The sequence below is a fragment of the Cicer arietinum genome, chromosome 8 (assembly GCF_000331145.2).
Source record: "Cicer arietinum cultivar CDC Frontier isolate Library 1 chromosome 8, Cicar.CDCFrontier_v2.0, whole genome shotgun sequence".
NCBI classification, from domain to species: domain Eukaryota; kingdom Viridiplantae; phylum Streptophyta; class Magnoliopsida; order Fabales; family Fabaceae; genus Cicer; species Cicer arietinum.
The window spans coordinates 23556690-23579453 of NC_021167.2; the positions used below are offsets into that span (position 1 = coordinate 23556690).

General features: G+C 26.1%; 1 protein-coding gene and 1 long non-coding RNA gene across 2 annotated transcripts; both read right to left on the bottom strand.

Moving 5' to 3' along the window:
- Positions 1 to 1532: 1532 nt before the first annotated feature.
- Positions 1533 to 10223, bottom strand: LOC101508979 (ABC transporter G family member 11). The gene is made up of 10 exons (XM_004516685.4): positions 9241 to 10223; positions 7436 to 7725; positions 5881 to 6052; positions 5522 to 5644; positions 5175 to 5303; positions 4788 to 4982; positions 4549 to 4635; positions 3173 to 3445; positions 2730 to 2837; positions 1533 to 2229 (listed from the first exon to the last, which is right to left on the bottom strand). The coding sequence occupies exons 1-10, from the start codon at positions 9610 to 9612 to the stop codon at positions 1894 to 1896; spliced, it is 2085 nt and encodes a 694-aa protein (XP_004516742.1). The 5' UTR covers positions 9613 to 10223; the 3' UTR covers positions 1533 to 1893.
- A 6367-nt stretch (positions 10224 to 16590) lies between these two features.
- LOC105851425 (uncharacterized) lies at positions 16591 to 17955 on the bottom strand. Its single transcript, XR_001143166.3, has 2 exons — positions 17471 to 17955; positions 16591 to 17350 (listed from the first exon to the last, which is right to left on the bottom strand). It is a non-coding gene; the product is annotated as an uncharacterized lncRNA (long non-coding RNA).
- Positions 17956 to 22764: the final 4809 nt, after the last annotated feature.

Genomic DNA, 22764 nt, shown 5'->3' on the forward strand with positions numbered 1-22764 from the left:
ATTAAATGCAATAAATAATTTTTAAAAAGAGATCACAATTTCAATGATTGATATTACTATTTCTTCAATTTTTTTCATATAAAAATTTATGTTTTTTGGAGTCACTAATTTTTTGTATAGCGGTAGTTATATTATTTTTTTTTATCATTTATATATCGATAATTTTTATATAAATATTTGTGGTATATATAAATATTCTGAATCTGTCAGCTAAATAATTGGACATACATTTACACATAATAATGTAAAAACAAGCATCTTTTTTTACTTGTTGGAAAGCGATATATATCTAATAAACTGTCCACAGACATGTGCAAATAATATGGGGTGCCGTCCAAGGTGGGCCATACAATCATAGAAGATATCTCTGCTTGTTGTGAGCAGTTTGAGCCTCTAAAAAATATTTGGCTAATGTAAAATCTATAGTCATATCACAAAAGTATTAAAAATTTAATTTTTTCTTAAATAGTTAGATTTTGCTCAAAAACTTCTATAATAATGGGATAATTTATACGGTATATTTGATAATTTATCGATATATTTAACCTTCAAATTAATAATTAAATATGTTTTTTTTGAAAAAATTATTTTCTATCATTTGAAAAAGTATAATAATTATATATTATTTACTAAAAATGTTTTGCGTTTTTTTAATTTTTATTTTTGAACTTTTATTACTTATAATAGAAAAAGAATATAATACATATTAACAATGAAAGAATTATAAAATTATTTTTCTAAAATATAAAAAATCAAGAAATAACTCTTTCTTTTGTCTATCGATAAATAACTTTTCAATTTATAAAAATGATTGTTATTATTTTATTATTTTAGGAAGCAATATATAAAATAAAATGTGAATGTTCCATAAAAACTTCTTATAATGATTTATCATTGTGATTTTTTAACTAAATAAAATTACTGAATTTCGAACTTAATAAATTAATAAAGCAATTCAATTAGAAACTTTAAAGAAGATTAGAGAACTAGACTCATATATGGTATGGTGAACCTTTACTAAGGGAAGAACAACCACATTAGTTTCTCTCTTAGTAAATTTTACCAAAATTGTTATCAGTGAGGTCTATTGAATCATATTGTGAATCTTCACACATAATTAATAAATTTAGTAGACCCTTTTAGCTTCATATATATATATATATATATATAGACAGTGTTTTTATAGATTAATATTTAAAAATTACTATAATACAATAATTGGTGACACTTTTTATAAGTAAAAATTTACCGTCCATGAATTAATTAACTTGAGTTTGATAAGTTCAATTTTAAAATATCCATATTTATTATCTTTTATTTTTATCAAGCGAATATTAATAAAATCACTTTCTCATGTATGAGAATATTGAAAAATACAATTGAAAAATACAATGAAGTTTTACTTCTGTGAGGACAATAAGCATTGAAATTTGAATTTTGTTATATTAAATGTTTACCAAACACAACTAATTATACTCAAATCACTTATATTTGTTCCACCAAACAAGCATTAATGAAATATAGGAGGACACTGAGAATAGAATTTCATGAGTTGATAATAAACACTCTAGAATTCACATATCAACATAGTTAATTAAAAGCAAAACACCTATGAAAATGATAAGAATTATAGTTAAATATAAATCTAATCCTATTTAAAACTACAAGCTTCAATCTTCATTCAAATTTGGAGGACATAATTTCTTATCTTTAATCTCAATCTTCAAGCTAATGTATCACCATATAATATAATTTCACATTAGTTTATCATGTGAAATTTTCATATCTCTCTTTATAAAATGTTCACTAGCCATTTTAAAGAGATACACACAAAAAAGTCCACATGATTAATTAAAGTGAAATAAAGTAATAATCAAAAGAGGACTATAATTCCTACCTTTGATTAGAAATGTAGGCTCTCAAAGATGGAGATTGAGTGAGAACATCAGGTGCAATAGTTGTGTTTTGAGCTCCACTCTTTTGTTGCATTCTTCTCCTAGCAAGATACCCTCTAACCCAAGGAGTAACATCTTCATTGATTTTAATCATGATGAAGAAAATAACGCGGTATATGATAATCATGCTTAAGATCACAATTAAATCTATCCATTTTGATCTTTTGACGTCGATTTGGAATACATACTCCAAGATGTATTCACCTGGTATCTTTGGAAGATCAGGTGTCTGGTTGTCGAATATCAAACCCTTAAGATCGTTTTGGTATTGACCCTGAAAAATGAAGTTCGTGTAATCGTCAAATTAGCTTTGTTTACTTGTGGGGAATCACGAGTTTGAAAGAAAAAAAAAACACAATTCATGTAAAAAAGTTCTTGAAAATCATTTGAAATTTCAATGACAATAAACATCATCTACCGGAAGTAGAATGTCAAAAATTCATAGTCCTCTTTGTCCTCAAGGTTGAAAGTGATTTAATCGTTGGTGATGATTCGAGAAAAATAAAAACAAAAATCGAATAGGCATATACCTCAAAACTCAACTCATATTCATTTTCCTTTGTTTTGTCGAACCAGCATATAAAATATCAACATCTCAATCATAAAGACGATAAGGATCATAAACTTCTACTTACAAAAGACGTATTCAATCATCATTAGAATTTTAAATGATTTTTATATACTGATCCACTGTGGACCGTAATATATACAAAGGCTAGCATGCAAATAGTAGCACAAGCCTTTCAAACATTTGATTTGTGTAAACTTGCATACCTGTAATGCCCAATAGTGGAAACTAATGTATGACATTGGATATCGCCAAACAGGCTTTGGGATATCATGTGGGAGCCTAAAGTAGCCAGAGACCAACATGAATATACCCTGAAATTTGGAAAATAATATATAAAAATTTATTAAAAAGGTATCATAAAAAGTAAAAAATTTTAACAAATTTATTAACATTGTCTATTTTGCTTGAAAACATACTTTCTTTTTGTCACTCAAACTATGAGAGGGTGTTTCACTTTCCTTTTTATTATCAATTAAGGATCACACAAAATAATATTTTGTTCAAATTTCGTTACGATATAATTCTATAGTGGATCTATAATTTCTTTTTTTGTAATATTTTATACTAAGTAGTATATCGCTGAATAAAAACAATTTGTTCAAATTTCATTATTGCCGCTATATGACAAATTAAATTAAATGCTTACTTGAATCCCAGCTCCAATGATAATTCCCATGAGGAAGTTAGGAACAATACTAGCAATTGCCATCATTAAGCTTTCAACAACTGTGACACTTGCATAGAGACACAACACAAAGAAAATGTAATGGGAAAAGCCAGGATGTAGTTGAACCATGAAGTAACAAATTGTTCCAGAGAGAAAAGTGATTAATATTAAGAATGGTGTTGCAGATAATGTGTTGCTTATAACAAATGCAGTCACACCATAGTGTCCATTTAGCCTCTCCCTTTGAAAAACCTGCAATTGAATTACATAAAAATCAAATTATGACATTATATTAAAAGTTATGTTTGGATTGATTTTTTGAAGTTATATACTTGTTCATATAAATAAACACTTGTAAAATTGTCCTGGGAGAATTTATGTAAATAACTTATCACATATTCATAATCTATTTTCAATTTATTTTTATAAATTTATGAGGATAGTTTTAAAATACAATTTTTAGCTTTTATAAAAATAATTTGACTATATTTAATTTATTTATTATAAAAGTAAATGCTTGCCCTATAACTGCTTAATTAAGTTTGTTTATTTTATTGTAAGTGTTTTATTTAATTTTTCAATATAGAAGTAAACGTTTGCACTATAACTGTTTAATTATATTTTAGCTTAATTGCAATTTTAGTCATTCTATTTTTACTGATTCACGAAATTGATCCTCTTATGTTAAAAGTCGTCATTTTTTGTCCATCCTTTTGATTTTTTAATTAAAAAATAACGACGTGAGATATTTAAAATAAATGACATATGATACGATAATGTAAAATAATTTACACCTATGAAATTGGAATTAAATGTAGTAAAAATTTACCTTTCAACTTTAGAAATTTTTTATATTTTTAATTTAATTAATGACATATGAATAATTAATGCATCTAGATAGTTTTATATTATAGAATTGTATGTCACGTCATTAAAAATATGTCAATTCCGTATTTTTTAGTTCAAAAATCTGAGGGAAACACCAAAATTGTCGACTTTAAAAATAGGGGGACAATTTCTATGAATTGGTAACAATAAATGGACTAAAACTGCAAATATGACTTAAGTTTTTTATTTAAATAAAGTTTAAGGACTTGTTTGGATTGAATTATTTGAACGTATCCACAAATATAAACTATTGTAAGTCTGTTTTTGAGATTCTATGCAAACAACTTATAATGTGTCCCTAAATTATTTTCAACTTATATTTGTAAGCCTTTTAAGATAGCTTATGAATAATTTATACATAAGTACTTATGCTATAAGCACTTATAAAGTAATTTTTCCAAACATGACCTAAGTTTAATACTAATAATAATAAAGGAAAAGGCTGCAAAGGCACAAAACTTATATACCTTCATATCTTCAACAAAGGAAGGAAATCCACCAATTGACATGAAGGTGACAAAACCAAAGACAAAAGATGCACATGAACCTCTAGCCTGAAAAAATAACAAAAACACAATAAATTAAAAAAGGACTAATTCTAACTATACCAGTATTACATGAAATAAAAAATTAAAAAATGTTCAATATTAAATCTTCTCATATTATAGAAATAAAAATAAAATAAAATAAAATAAAACTAATGTACCAGAATAGAGTTGTAGCCAGTTCCCACATTCAAGTAAATTGTTCCAATGCAAATAGTGACAACAATGTAGATAACAAGCCTAAGCCAATAGTAACCAAAATCCCTTGACATGTTAATGAATGAACGTTTTGTTAATATGTAACATTGCAACAAGAAACTAGCTTCACTTCCTCCAGCTTCAAGCACTGTCCCCTTCTGCATTATATGTGAAAATTAACTTCATTGTGAGAAAAACGATGATATTCAATTGCATATAATCTATGCAGCGCAACACAGATACTTCAGATTGAAGATGTCAAGTCCAATTACTATTTTTAAATATTTAAATTATTATAAGTGTCAATGTCAAGTTCAATGTTTGTGTCTGTGTTTTAAAAAAGTACTTACAACTTTGGATATTTCATCAACTTTTTGTCTTGCAGCATAAGAGTGCTGAGAAGTGCGGTAGAAATCAATTAGAGTTCTTATAGCTTCAGCAGTTGTGATCTTGTCTAGAGGATCATCACTTCCTTCAAACTGATTGAACAAGATTCAATGTCAAAATTAGCAAACACAATGGTATTGATAAATATTATGCATCACGACACTTAAGACTAATGGTGTGTTTGGTGTTTGAATTGTGTTAGTAGTGTAAAAAATTATGATTTGTAATTTTTTATAATTGATTAAATAAATAGTAGTGTAAAAAATTATTTAAAAGAAACATTGAATCTTAAACAAAGAAAGATCAATACCCTCAATTTCATGGATCCTTTAAGAGTAGCTTTGACTTTATCAAAATCAGAATTGATGCATCTAAGGAAATGATCAGAGGGGTTCCTCAAAGCAGGGCATGGAAATCCAGCTTGTGCAAAGAACTGCAAATTAACATCAATTAAAAATCATTAAAAAAAATGCTTCATTTCTTCATAATAATCATAGTATTTAAATAAATAAAAAACAATAATAGATAAATCATTTTTAACGACGGTAATATTAATAGTCATTTTACAGTTGTTCCGATTGAGATTTAAACTTTATTTCTCGAAATTAAAAAATTAAACTTTTATCATTAAACAGACACCTCTGAGACGTAATAAGAAGTTATCATTACCTCGTATGCTTCTGAAGCTTGACCAAAATAAACAGTTTTGCCACCAGAAAGCAAATACAATTGATCAAATAGTTCAAAGACTTCACTACTAGGTTGATGAATTGAAGCTATAACTGTTCTTCCATCCCTTGCTAATGCACGTAGTGTTTGAGTCACAAAGAAAGCTGAAGCACTGCCACAAAAGCACAGTTTCAACAAATTAATAAAGCAAAAATATATAATTTTTTCTTAACTAATTTGATCCAAAAGAAAAATGACTACAAAACATCTAAAAGACAGTTTTATAATCTAAATTCATTGCTTTTTTTTTTAACTAAGATTGACTTTTATGCACAAACTTTGTAAAAACAATAAATTGCGCATGCATTCCATTAAGGTCTGTTTGTTACAAATTATAAAAAAAGTGATTTTAATATTTAATAATTTATATATTATATTTTAGAAATTTAAAAAAAAAAAAGGTTGTTTTGTGTTTTTTATTGCAATGGAAATCTTTTCTTTTCTTAATTCAGTTATTAAATACGATTTTTTTAGAAGCTAATAAAAATAATTTCTCATTTAATTAGGTTTTAGAATTTTTTTCATTTTTCCAAAAAATTGTAACAATCAGATAAAAACTTTCAAAAGTGATTATTTTGTTTAAAAAATATTGTGACAAACGAACTTTAAATTTTTGTTTATTAAAAAAAAAATCATTATTTTAATATATTATTTTTATTTATAAATGAAATAATATAATTATTATTAAAAATTCATCAACAATTACTAGATTTTAAATTTAAATTAAAGACATAATGTTCAATCTAATAATATTAATTTAAAAAAAAAATATAACATATAGAATGAGATGTAATTAAATGTAAGTTACACCGAAAGATTATATATAAATTAAATCTTTTTTAAAATCATGGAAGTGTTAAATGACTTTGATATATTTAGATTTTCTTTTGTACAGATCATATAAATTTTTTCAAGAATTTCACAAAATATAATCATTTAGAAAGATGGGCTTAGCCCATCATTTAATGCTTCCACGTTTTTCATTTCTACAAATATACACACATAGGTTTTTAATAACACTTACTCTCAATTTAATATCTACTACTTTAAATTTATTTTAGTATTAATAACTAATAAAGTTATTTTATAGTAAAATTTGACTTCTACAATTATTGTATATATTATTACGAAATAGCCGTAGGCTATTAAGTTAAAACATATAATAATCATAAATAATCTAAACATCAAAATGTTCATCTATGACAATTTGGTAAGTGTAGTTTTCTTCTAAGACAATTTGGTAGTTAGACTTATAAATTATGCGGGGAACCATTAGTCACTAATAAAGTGGTGGATATTTATTAGTGTACTAACTTTTTTTCTTCATAAGTAAAAATAGGTTAATATAATCAAATTTTATTTATATTATAAAAAAACATTAAATATAAAAAATTTATATTAAAAATTATAAAATATTGGTATCCATAAAGATATTATAAAAAAAAATGGAAATTTAGAAAAAGATAATAAATGCATAAAATAGATGTGTAACAACCTGTCAAGACCACTGGTAGGTTCATCAAGGAAAAGCAATCTAGGTCTCATCAATATTTCCAAAGCAATACTAACTCTTCTTTTTTCACCACCACTTATTCCACGCAAGTGCCAATTTCCAATAACTGTGTCGGCACAATCTTGAAGACCCATTTCTACAATCGTGCTTTCAACAAGTGCTTTTTTATCTGACCTTGCCATTTTATCTGGTAATCTCAAACGTGCTGAATACCATATTGTTTCTCGTACGGTTAACGTTCCAATTAAGTTGTCGTCTTGTGTTACATAAGCCTATGTACGTACGATTCAAACAAATAGTTATTGTCTTGGGGTATAAGTCAAAATTAATTTTATCTAATAATACACAATCACTAAACTAAACTATATTAATTGTTAATTTGAGATTAATTGGTTCGGATAACACATTTAACGAGTGTCTTGTGACTTTGCTTCATGATTATTTTATAAATTTTTTAATGTTTATTATTTGAATTGAAATTCAATACGTATGATAAGAAAATATATTAAGAGAAGCTACTTATTTAAATGAATCTCAAGTTTTTCGAAGAAAAAATATCTACGGTTGCACATGTCAATAGCTTAGTTTATTAAATAATAATTGATAAAAAATAAATATTAACCTTATTAAATCTAAAAATAAAGAGAAAAAAATATTGCATATTAACATTATAAATGAATTTTACATTGTCAGTAAATATATGAATCATTGATTGTATTATTATATCACATAATTGTAATTTTCAACAATTAATAATTAAATAATCAATAGCTCATGTTATATATTGATAATGCATAATCATTGAATCCTAAAATAAATATTTTTTGTTAAATATTTTTTACAAACATAAATACATAGTATCTATTGTTGTTTGTGTATCACAACACAGCTGGATGGATGAGTCTATTTAAATTAAATGTGTGATGTAGATTTATTTATTATTTGTAAATATAAAATCATTTTAAAATCTTTAATGACTATATATGACTGTTAGGTATGAAACCAACTAAAGTTACTCTCAGAACTTTATCATAAAATAAATAAATAAATAAATAATCATTGCCTTTCATAACATTTAATAACAAACAATATCTAAGAAAAAACAAACATGGCAATTTGGTATGTAATAAAGTAATTATACTCACTCTCTCAAAACTTCACAATCAAAAATAATCTAAAGGAAACAAAGGTAACAAACTTATAAGTGTAAAGTAACTCTATTTTAAGAATGAAATATAGACACAATAGACAGATACATCAATACGATAAGAATCACACTAAAGAATACATTTTTTTTTTTTTTATTTTAAATTTCCCTTTGATTTACAACTTTATCTTTTTTTATTAATCAAATTATTTTTAAAAAATTGTATTAAATTGTATATTTTTATTTTTTTATTATGAATAAAAGTGAACCGACAGACAGATACGTCAGTTTCCGTCTGAACGCTATAATGATAATGATAAGAATAAAAAATGTCTACCAACAAAAGATACATAAATATTATAAGAGTAAAAAAATATATATTTTTTTACATAAATATAAATAATTTTTTCTTTCTATTTTATTTTTATTTAAACTATTTACTTATAATTTTATCATTATTTACTAATAAAAAACTCGAACACTTTTAAAAAAATCGCATAAACTTTGTATCTTCTTTTATGTTCATCGATAAAAACAGATAAACAGCCGGATAAACACATTAGTGATCGTCTAAACGTGGCGGAAAGTAATAAATATATATCTATATATATATATATATGAAAAAGAAAAATATACTCACAGCAGTTCCAAAAGATAGCTTTTCTTTGCGACCATTAAGAAGAATAGTTCCAGAAAGAAAACAATTTGAAGCTAAACGACTAGAAAGTGCATCAAGAAGAGTTGATTTTCCAGAGCCAGAAGGTCCCATAAGAGCAGTAAAAGTTCCTGGTTCAGCAAAACCAGTTAAATTCTCTAAAACATTTTGTGTTTCACCATTGCTAAGAGTTACCATAACAGTAACATCTTTCCATGTTAATCTTGCTGAAACATCACCAATCAATTCTGTGTTTGTTTTTTCTCTCCAAAGGGTTTCACTCAAAGGACTCAAAGTTGGTAAATTTGTTACAACAACATCATTTCCTAATGATGCTTTACTTGCTTCTATTTCCATAGCTACAACAACCCTTTTGGATTTAATACAATTTTTTTATGTGGGGATTATAAAGTTTCAAACTTTATCCAAAAGGGTATTCAAATATGTGAGATTTTATTATAAAAAGTTAAACTTTTTTTAGTATTGATATATTATTGAGAGAAAAAATCCAAAAAGACAGGGAAAAATAAGAAGAGTGTGTGAGGGAAAGAAAAGTGTGAATAGTTGAAATTAGAAATGTATGATGATTTGGGAAGTGTGATGAGAATTTTGACTAAAAAAAAAAAAAGAAGATGATTGGATCAAAGAGAGGGAGTTTTAAGATGACACATGCATAAAGAGTTTGTTTGTTATAGAATTAAAAATTTAAACTATAGAAAGATTTTGTTTTGTTGTGTTTTGATTTGATTTGATTTGATTTGATTTGGTTATTGGGATGTATGAATGAATAAGAAGAAGTGATTGGATCAAAGAGGCAATATATTCTGAAAACTGATGCAAAGGATGACCACAAGAACAAAAACAACACATTCTTTGTGAGCAGGATTCATTGTTTGGGAGCACAATTATCGAAGGAAATTTAGTGACCAAATTGTTGTTGAGGCTTGAAAGAAAGAGTAGTAGTAATAATAGTAATTAAAGTTTCATTTCATGCCATTCATTGTTTGATTCAATTAATGAAAACAGATGGATGTTGGTAGATGATATTAATTCCAAACCGACCCTCATTTAAACCTTAGGGGGGTGTTTATACTATGTGCGTCTTTTTATTTATTTTATTTTATTTGCTCTAGTATATAAAAAGGGTTTTTTTTTTCCAAAATAATTGATATTTTAAAATATTTTTTTATTAATATAATTTTATTTATTAAATTTTTTTAACTATAATTAATAAAAATATATTTATAAATAATATTGATTTTATTATTAAAATAAATTTAATTAATTATTTCTTTAAAAAACGCCAATAATACAAATGTTATATTTAATACGAAGGAGAGGGTTAATGTATTAAAAAAGTAGATTGAGAGACATAATACATGTTAGATAAAAATAAAAATGATTTTATAAAATAGATTTGTCTGATAATAATTTTTTGTTTGTTTTTAATATAAGATTAATTACTATTATTTGTAATTATATATTCTAATTGATAGTATTTACATTATATTCACAAAATATTCAATTGCATTTGTAATAATAAAAAAAAAACATCAATTATATTATTGAATACTACTACTAATTTTTTAATATGTATGAGATAAACGTGACACTATATTTTAGTGAGTGTTTACGATAACACTTGTGTAAATGTAAATCACAATTAAATTTAACAAAAAGTTCAATAATATATACATATATAAAGTATCAACTCTCATTGTCTTACTTCTTAATCCAATAATATAAATCGAGGATTTGATTAAAATATTAACAAAGAGAATTATGAAGATGTGGGTCCATACTTCAATCTTTCATAACAATTTCACTATGAAACTTTATCGATAAAAAATCTCATTATCTTGATCTTGTTACTATTTTTTTTTTCTGGCATAATCTTGATCATGTTACTTCTATCTACCCGATTCTATCACATTCACTTTTTGTGACAAATACACAAACTATGTGCTATGGATGAGCATGTTACATTATGTAGCATGCATGATCTGTGAAAACCAAATCAATCATACCTTTATTTATTGATAAGAAAAACTAGCAATGGTTGAAAGATGAGATTAATATAGAGATGAGACTATCCACGTGAGGTCATAGATGGACCAATTAATACAAGTTTGATGAGTGAAAACTATCCTTGTCATTGGTGCCTTCATCTACTTGAAAAAAATAAGCCCTTCATTTATTTATTTATTTTTTGCAATCTAGGTTGGGCAGATGAGTAGGGAGTGGAGAATTAATTAAGTGGACCCGTTTAATTCATATAATATAAAAGATATATTATATAATATAAAACATGATATTTAATATGTACATTATATCAAATACAATAATATAATAATATTTTTATTAAATAAAATTTATCAAGTATCAGTGTATTCACTATCTTATATATAAAATAAAAGATATTGACTTAAAAGAAAAATTAAAATTATATTAAAATTAAATTAAACATTTATTTTAAAATAAATTATATTTACGAACGAATCATTTATTATAACTCGGAAAAAGTATCTTTTGAAAATCTCTATGAAAAGTCAATTTTCAATATAAATTTGGTAGAAAATATCAAAATAATAAAAAAAAATATAGCTAGAAATTGTAAAGAGATTTTTGGCTAACAAATATTCCTACAACTTGGACTTATAAGTTACTTGTTACATGCTACTTCTTCTTATGGATATAGTCCAACAAAATATCTTATCTTAGCTAGTAGCTAGTTGGCTTTCTTGCTATATGTGTTCCATTCGACTAAGATATTGTCCATATGTAAAATATTTTTCTTTTAAAACTCAACTTTGTCCTCGAGGTCAAAGTCAAGATGGACTAGTTGATTTGCATTTTTAACAATAACATGAGGTCTAAATTATCATTGAACAAGAACATATGAGGTATATGCAAGGTAATTAAAACTAGATTGAACATTAAATCAACCTAGGGTTAAAAGTTTTAAAGGTATGATTGGTTTGGGGTTTAACTAGTGATAGTTAAATATAATTTTTATTTTTAAAATATACAATATAACATATGTTATTAGTATATATACATTTTAAAATATTTGCATATTTTTGTAAAATATAGTTTTTTTAAGACATTTATGCTAGTATATTTACATCAAGCATTTGTCAAAAATTGAATTAATCTTATATATTTAATCTTTAAATTTTAAAAAGATAAATAAATACTGATTAAGGGCACTTGATTATTGTTAGATAATATTATTATATATTAGTAGTAAGGGTATTTTAGATATTTCTGTTCTTTTATATATACACTCATTGTAACTCTATTAACTGAAGTTTTGGTTCATTCTATATTATGAAACCCTATAGTGGTTGTCTCTTTTCTTCCTCTTTTCATTGTTAACATGGTATCAGAGCTTTGATTGATTTTGGGATCTATTATAAAGAACAGAGAGATTATTTTGATAGGAAAGACAACCACCAAAAGAGAAAAGAGAAGAGTAACCTGTTCCCGATTTTGTTAAATTAGTCTCACAAAAACATCGATTGCGCATTCGTTAACCGTTGGATCGGGCTGATATTTGGGCAGCAGATTTGCAACATTCAGGTCTTTGTCTTCAACGGTCGGATCGGCGAAACGACGTCTGTAGGGGAGATATCGGGCTCGCACAACACCAAATTATCCCTAATTTATTTTGTCTCAGTTATTTTGTTTTTCGTATTTTCCTGTAATTATTTGTTATGGCTGGTGTTAAGGATGATTCTCTTCAAGCACATTGGAAAACACATTGTCCGAAATTGGGGAGAGCACATGAGAAGAATTTTAGGGGGCCATCGTCCAATGTTGTTGCTTCTGCTCCTTCTACAATTGGCTCTAGTTCTGGTTCTGTATACTCATCTGAGACTACTTCCCAAATATCTGATATTGCAGAACAACTTCAAAAAAAAAACTGCTTGTTTGTTATGATCAATATTAAGGAGTTGATTTTGGTTTGGTTCACATGCTTTCAATTGATGTGGTTCTTTGCTGATTTGGTTGGTAATTTAATTGTCCGTCTCTTCTATCTCTTTGGTTGCTTTCTTTTGTGTTGTCGCTCTCTTTGTTGCTTCTTCTGTTTGATTGCTCCTCTCCATATTGATTGTTCTATTTGTTTGCTCTTCTCTCATGTGGTTCATCTATTTGGTTGCTTCTCTCTTTGTTTAGTTTGGTTTGGTGTAGTTTAGTTTGGTTTGATTTAGTTTTGTTTGGTTTGTTTTGATTTGGTTTCGTGGTGCTACTTCTTTGGTTGTTCCTATCTGTTGATTTTGATATGGTTGTTGCTCCTTTTTTCGATCGCTCCTTTTTCGGTTTGATTTTTTGTTGGCTTGGTTCTTCTCTTGATTGTGACTATTTGATATGATTTCTTGTTGGTTTGGTTTCTCTCTTTATTTTGATTGTTTGGTATAGCTAATGATCCTCTATTTGGCTTTTGCTTCTTTTTTCGTTGATTCTCTCTTTGTTGGTTCTTCTCTTTGATTGTTGCTTCTTCTTTGGTGACATCCCTCTTGTCCCCCCGACTGTCCAACCACCTCTTGCGATTTTTGATCCTCCTCGTTACCCCTCTCATCAACTTTGTCTGAGCCCTCTTCCAATAAAGAGGTTGTTCTTGATCCTCTTTGACAGCAGGCTATGACTGAAGAACTATTTGTATTGCCCAAAACCAATTATTGGGAATTAGTACCTCTTCCTCCTAGAAAATGTCCTATTGGGTCTCGTTGGGTATACAAGATCAAAACTCGTCATCATCTTCAGCATGGAACCATTACTCTACCGTTTGTTTCTTCTTCTTTACAGATTGCTGATTTGTTCACAAAGATGTATTCCATTAAACGTTTTCGTTTTTTAGTTGACAAACTCTCGATGCTCCATGTTAATGAATCGTGAGTTTGATGGGAGATGTTAGATAATGTTATTATATATTAGTAGTAAGGGTATTTTAGACATTTATGTTCTTTTATATATACACTCATTGTAACCCTATTAACTGAAGTTTTGGTTCATTCTATATTATGAAACCTTATAGTGGTTGTCTCTCTTCTTCCTCTTTTCATTGTTAACAATTATAACTCACAAGAATACTAGAAAATAAAAATAAATAAATAAAAACAATCCAGTAAATTATTATAACTTAACACATAAATATACTTTGACCAAAAATTAACAATATAACTTTGGTTCTCGTAAAAAAAAAAACAAAATAACTTTGGTAAATAAATCTGAAAAATGGATCATGGACTAATATAAGTCCATTTGAATTTGTTTACCCAACTCCATTTTTCTTAAGTGAAACCCTAGTCTTCTCTTCCTTTTAGTTTTAACTGTCACCTATTGTAAATTTGTCTACGTTAATAATTAAAATTACATGTCTAAATATATTTATAAGATTTTATGTAGATTTATATTTATATTTATATTTAGAATATAATATCAATTAAGATATATAAAACTTTTTTCTTTTTAGAATATATTTAAGATTTGTTTTTTATTTTAAAGATATAATGTGTTTTTATTTTACAATTTAACTCAATATATAGAGCGACGTTTTATGATATGAGTTCTGACACAAAAAGAAGAGATTTCTCCATATAAAACATATCTCATATAATTATACTTCTGCAAATGCAAAACAACACAAAACTCCATGATATTGCAAGCTAAGTTGATCCACAATAATTTTGTCTAGTTATTTTTAATTCTAGGATAAAGTCATATTCTTGATATTGTGTAGAATTTTAATTGTCTTAATTGAAATTGCATTGTTGTATTCTTAGCCATACAATTATTGAAATATAAGTTTGAGATAGTTTTATTCAAAGCATAAACCAAGTTAGTGTATTCATTTATTTAACAAGTAAATAGTTGTATAATTGAATCAAGGTTAAATATTGGTGAATTGAGTATTTTGTTGATTCCTTTTATTAAGCCTTTGTGTTTTTCAATCATATTTGTGATTTGCATTTAATTGATTTCAATATCATTGCATAAAGAATTTGTGAATGATTTTAAAATTATATTTTTTTACTTGTGTGCTGATAATGATCTATTCACTCCTTCTAGATTTAAGGAAATCATATCTCCAATTAAAAAGGCATTTTGACATAAGAACTCAATGGAGTAATGTAGGTATATCACACTTGAAACAACGACAAAAGAAACTTCATTCAAATTAACATACGAAAAATATCTTGTTAGTCCCTATAAAATTTCAACATTTCAATTTTAGCCCCTGTAAAATAAAAATATAACTTTTAGTCTATACAAAATTATCCAATAAACAATTTTAGTCTTTGATGAAATAAAATATGTGTAATTGTTCTTCAACTTTATTATTTTTTAATGATTTTTTTCAAATATGTTTAGAATATTATATAAAGTTCTTTTATAAAAATAAAGAATTTTTTAGTCCAAACAAATTAAATATAAAATTTTTAAATGCAAAAAAGTCAAGATAAAACTAACAAATATATAGACAAAGAAATCGAATTTTGAGCTCATTTTTTTGTGGATGAACTTTTTATATTGTTGTAAATCATTGAAAAATATTTGTTTACTTAATAGCATAAACTAAAACTGCATGCATAATAATTTTGTAAGAATTAAAAAATTATTTTATTTTACATAGACTAAAATTAAAAATATATTTAAGCCTAAAAATAAAATAGAAAGATGTATAATAGACATCTCGGAACGAATATTGATTCTCTAAAAATTAGAAAATATAACCATCTATAAAAAAACATAAAAAAAAAATGTTAAATAGCCATCTCAAAATGTATATCAATCTGTCATAAGTCGGAAGTTAACTTGAAATAATAGTTTATTGGGTAAAAAGTAGGGATCACAATAAAATCCGCAATCACAGGTACCCACCCGAACCCTCTTGATTTGGGTGGGGAAAATCCGCTTTAATTGAGTGTGAGTGCATATTTTCCCCGAAATTAAAATTTGGTGGAGGTGATGGATTTGAGTGTCGTGATATTCATCCCCACCCCCGCCCCACAAGTAATATTATTGCAATTTTTAAATTATATATATATATATATCTATATATATATATATATATATATATATATATATATATATATATATTGAATATACTTAATATTTTTTTAAATATTAAAAATTATAATTTTATCTCTATAGAAAATATTTTTTTAATTTTATTATTGTCTAATAATAATTATTTTATCATATTAATTATAATATATATGATTTTTAAATTTATAATTTTATATATATATGAGTGGTTGCAGATGCGGGCGGAAAAACTCAAACCCTGTTGCTGGCGGGGATGAGAGCCTAAATTTTTTACCCGTGAAATGGGGGCAAATGCAAGTTTACTAAAAAGATGTGAAAGAATCATCTATCATGGAATTAATTTCTTATCTTCTCTTCAACGCTCTTGGTTTAATCGGCTCTTGGGTGAGTAGCGCTGATACTAAGTCTGTCATGTTTAATCGGCTTGTATGTAACGGAGAATTTATCGAGACAGTGTCCAATCATCTCGGGTTTCATTTCAACTTTGTTAAAACATTTTTCATTATATACCTCAAAGATGCTTCCAATCATCTGAGGTATAATAACAACGTCGTGTAACGGGTTTTTATCGCCCTTGGTTTCTCATCAGATGCTTTCGATTCCAATTTTACTTTATAAATCTTTTTCAAAAGATTAATGTGCTTTCTTCTTTACTTGACAGCAGCACCACCACAAGCTCTCTTAGTATGACAGGGAAGAGAGAGCGATGTCTGAAGATTTCATAACTACACTGATGGGTGAGGATGATGTGGTTGATGGAGCTGAGGAAATGAGTTCATATAACTTTATTTTGGTCAAGTCTCCCAATGTTGAGAGAAGAGAACCTTCAAAGAGTTCACTTTCAAGGGCCTTTGACTTGGAGGCTATTCTTAAGATGCCCATTGAAGACTTTGCTGAGTTGGTGCTCATGCTAGGTAAGCATTGAAGAGAGTTGGTGATTTGGAAGCTATTTTTAATATGCTCATGAGAAAGAAGGATTGTGTTGTACTTGTTGGTGTTTGTGCAAGGCGTGCGTTGAAGAGAGCTTGTGGTGGCGGTGGTGCTGTCAAGAAAAGAAGAAAACACATTAATCTTTTGGAAAAGATTCCTAAAGCAAAAGAATCGAAAGCATCCGCTGAGAAACCAATGACGATAAAAACTCATTTACGTGATGTTATTATACCTCAGATAATTGGAAGCATCCTTGAGGTATATAATGAAAAATGTTTTAACTAAGTTGAAAGGAAACCCTGGTTGGACACTATCTCGGCGAGCTCACCATTACATACAAGCAGATTAAACATGGCAAACCTGGTATCGGCGCTACTCACCCATCTCGGAGAATTTCTTAAAGAGTTTGTTTGTTATAGATTTAAAAAATTAAACTATAGAAAGGTTTTGTTTTGTTTTGATTTGATTTGGTTATTGGAATGAATAAAAAGAAGGGATTAATGGATCAAGGAGGCAATATATTCTGAAAACTGAGGCAAAGGATGACCACAAGAACAAAAAAAACACATTCTTTGTGAGCAGGATTCATTGTTTTGGAGCACCATTATCGAAGGAACTTTGGTGACCAATTTGCTGGTGAGGCTTGAAAGAAAGAGCAGTAGTAGTAATAGTAATTAAAGTTTCATTTCATGCCATTCATTGTTCGAATCAATTAATGAAAACAGATGGATGTTGGTAGATGAAATTAATATCAAACCGACCCTCATTTAAATCTTAGGGTCTTTATAGTTTTTATTTTTATTTTTTTTTGCAATAGTATACTAAAAAGTGTTTTATTTGTTTTTTTTTTTTCTCAAAATAATTTATATTTTTAAATATTAATATATTATTGATATCTTTTTATTATTAGATCTTTATTTATTGAATTTTATTCCATTTAATTATTTTATTAACTATAATTAATAAGGACATTTTTGTAAATGATATTGATTTTGTCATTATAATCAACTAAATCAATTATTTAAGAAGCCTATATGATACAAATGTTGTGTTTAATATGAAGTGAATAGATTAATATACAAAAAAAAAAAAGTAGACCGAATGACACAACACATGTTAGACAAAAATAAAAAGGCTAAATTACATCTGTGGTCCCTTAACTTAATTTCAGGTAACGTTTTAGTCTTTTATCTATTTTTTTTTTGCTGATTTAGTCCTTTATTCCTAACAATATCAAATTAAGTATGAAAATATGAGTTTATTTGAAAATTTGCGTTACGAATTTGATGAAATTTGTATTTTATTGAAGAATATAATTAATTTTATGAGTTTTGATTGAATTTTTTTTTTTGAATTTTTGTATAAAAAAGGATAATATTTTTGAAATTTTAAAACATAAAATATCAAATTGTCACTTAAAATTAAAATAAAGGACCAAGTCGGGAAAAAAAAAAAAGATAAAGGACTAAAACGTTACCTGAAATTAAGTTAAAGGACCACATCCTTGAGGTATATAATGAAAAATGTTTTAACTAAGTTGAAAGGAAACCCTGGTTGGACACTATCTCGGCGAGCTCACCATTACATACAAGCAGATTAAACATGGCAAACCTGGTATCGGCGCTACTCACCCATCTCGGAGAATTTCTTAAAGAGTTTGTTTGTTATAGATTTAAAAAATTAAACTATAGAAAGGTTTTGTTTTGTTTTGATTTGATTTGGTTATTGGAATGAATAAAAAGAAGGGATTAATGGATCAAGGAGGCAATATATTCTGAAAACTGAGGCAAAGGATGACCACAAGAACAAAAAAAACACATTCTTTGTGAGCAGGATTCATTGTTTTGGAGCACCATTATCGAAGGAACTTTGGTGACCAATTTGCTGGTGAGGCTTGAAAGAAAGAGCAGTAGTAGTAATAGTAATTAAAGTTTCATTTCATGCCATTCATTGTTCGAATCAATTAATGAAAACAGATGGATGTTGGTAGATGAAATTAATATCAAACCGACCCTCATTTAAATCTTAGGGTCTTTATAGTTTTTATTTTTATTTTTTTTTGCAATAGTATACTAAAAAGTGTTTTATTTGTTTTTTTTTTTTCTCAAAATAATTTATATTTTTAAATATTAATATATTATTGATATCTTTTTATTATTAGATCTTTATTTATTGAATTTTATTCCATTTAATTATTTTATTAACTATAATTAATAAGGACATTTTTGTAAATGATATTGATTTTGTCATTATAATCAACTAAATCAATTATTTAAGAAGCCTATATGATACAAATGTTGTGTTTAATATGAAGTGAATAGATTAATATACAAAAAAAAAAAAGTAGACCGAATGACACAACACATGTTAGACAAAAATAAAAAGGCTAAATTACATCTGTGGTCCCTTAACTTAATTTCAGGTAACGTTTTAGTCTTTTATCTATTTTTTTTTTGCTGATTTAGTCCTTTATTCCTAACAATATCAAATTAAGTATGAAAATATGAGTTTATTTGAAAATTTGCGTTACGAATTTGATGAAATTTGTATTTTATTGAAGAATATAATTAATTTTATGAGTTTTGATTGAATTTTTTTTTTTGAATTTTTGTATAAAAAAGGATAATATTTTTGAAATTTTAAAACATAAAATATCAAATTGTCACTTAAAATTAAAATAAAAGACAAAGTCGGGAAAAAAAAAGATAAATGACTAAAACGTTACAAGTTAAAGAACCACAGATGTAATTTAGTCAAACAAAAACTTCCGTCTTAAATGTGAGTCACTTTAATAAAATAGATTTATTTTATGAAATTTATTTATTTTTAATATAAGATTAATTGCTATTATTTTAATTATATATTCTAATTAATAGTATTTATATTATTCATAAAATAGTATATTTAGTTGTATTTATAATAGTAAAAAAATATTATTTATAATATTGATAAATACTATTATTTTTTTAATATTTATGAAATAAACGTAACACTAAGTTTTAGTGAGTATTAACGATAACACTTTGTAAATGTAAATCACAACTAAATTTAACAAAAAGTTCAATAATATATATCAAGTATCAACTCTCATTGTCTTAGTTCTTAATCCAATAATATAAACGAGGATTTGATTAAAATATTAACAAAGAGAATTATGAAGATGTGGGCCCATACTTCCATCTCTCATAACAATTTCACCATAAACCTTTATCTTTAAAAAAATCTCGTTATCTTGACCTTGTTACTAACTTTTTTTTTTTTGCATAATCTTGATCATGTTACTTCTATCTACCCCATTCAATCACATTCATTTTTGTGACAAACACACAAACTATGGATGAGCATGTTACAATATGTAGCAAAATTAATTTGACATGATCTGTGATAAAAAAAAATAACTGTTTTTAAAAAAATTTCTCACAAATTTTTTTAAGAAAAAAATATTTTTTTAATTTTTTTCAATATCTTTTCGAGAAAAATAAATTTCAAAAATTTTTCAAGAGAAAAAATTTCAAAATTAACAAAATATTGGGGACCTATAAGTCTCCTAAGTCCTATGAAATAATGGGTCAGGTCTTTAAAAAAATTATTTTGATAAGTGGCCTAATAAGAAATTTAAAAAAAAAAGACCTTAAAATTTGGGATTTTTTAACACCTCGAAACACTATATCTATCTATATTAATATTAAAATTAACATGTTTACATATATTTAAAAGATTTTATTTAAATTTAGAATATGATATCAATTAGGATATATAAGTTATATTTCTTTCTATAATATGTTTAAGATTTATTTCTTATCTCAAAGATATAATATGTTTTTATTTTACAATTTAGTTATATATATAGAGCGGTGAAAACTGTTTAATGACATGAGTTTCTACGTAAAAAGAAGAGATTTCTCCATATAAACCATATCTAATATAATTCTACTTCTACAGATACAAAACAACACAAAACTCCATCAATGATATTGCAAGTTAAGATTCATCCTTAGATATATGAGTAATTTTGTCTAATTACTTTAAATTACAGGGTAAAAGTAGTAATATGATATTATGTAGAATTTTGATTGTCTTAATTGAAATTACATTGTTTACATTGTTCTGTTCTTAGCCATTCAATTATTGCAATATAAGTTTGAGATAATTTTATTTAAAGCATAAACCAAGTAAGTGTATTCATTTATTTAACAAGTAAATAGTTGTTTAGTTAAATCAAGGTTAAATATTCGGGAATTGAATATTTAGTTGATTCCTTTTGGTAAGCCTTTGTGTTTTTCAATATATTTGTGATTTGCGTTTAATTGATTCCAATAGCATTGCAAAAAGAACTTTGTGAATGATTTTAAAATAATATTTTTTACTTGTGTGGTGATAATCTATTCATTCTGACCATATCTTCGATTAAAAAAACATTTTGACATAAGAACTAAATGGAGTAATGTAGACATATCATACCACACTTGAAACAACAACAAAAGAAACTTCCTTCAAATTAACATATGAAAAATGTTTTTAGTTCTAATAAAATTTCAACATTTCAATTTTAGATCCTGTAAAATAAAAATATAATTTTTAGTCTTTGTAAAATTATCAAGTAAACAATTTTAGTCCTTGATGAAATGAAATATATGTAATTATTCTTCAACTTTATTATTTTCAATATTCTTTTTCAAACATGTTTAGAATATCATAAAAAGTTCTTCTATAAAAATTAAGAATTTTTGAAGTCTAGACAAATTAAATATGAAATGTTTAAATGCAAAAAATCAAGATAAAATTAACAAATATATAAACCTAGAAAATTAATTTTTTGCTCATTTTTTTGTCGAGAAACTTTTTATATTATTGTAAATCTTTGAAAAATATTTGTTTACTTAAATAGCACAGACTAAATCTACATGCCTGATAATTTTATACGGACTAAAAAAAAACTATTTTATTTTACAGAGACTAAAATTAAAAATATATAAGAATTAAAAATATATTTAAATATAAAAATAAAATAGAAAGATGTGAAATAGACATCTCAAATTGATTCTCCATAAGTCAGAAAATATAACCAACTATAAAAAGATTTTAAATAGCCATATCAAAATGTATATCAATACGTCATAAGTCGAATGTTAACTTTAAAAAACATGAAATAATAGTTTATTGCGTAAAAAGACGTGGAAGAATCATCTATCATCGAATCAATTTCGTAGATTAGAAATATAATAACTAAGGTAAACTTAGAATTGTACATCAATGATCAATGTTTTATTCTTAACTTGCAATTCATCCACCTCAATAGATAAATCATTGGCTTAATGACCAAACATAATTGCTCGACATTCTTGCAACTTTTGCATCACTTTCATGCTTAGAGTAGACACTATAAGAAATTACAACATCTAAACAACCATTTTGTCCCACAACATCCATTTTAGCCTCATTCTTTGGACGAATCACATTTTCCACTAGATCATTGTGACTATTGGCCATATTCCATAAATATTGGGACGCTCATTGTCCCATGAA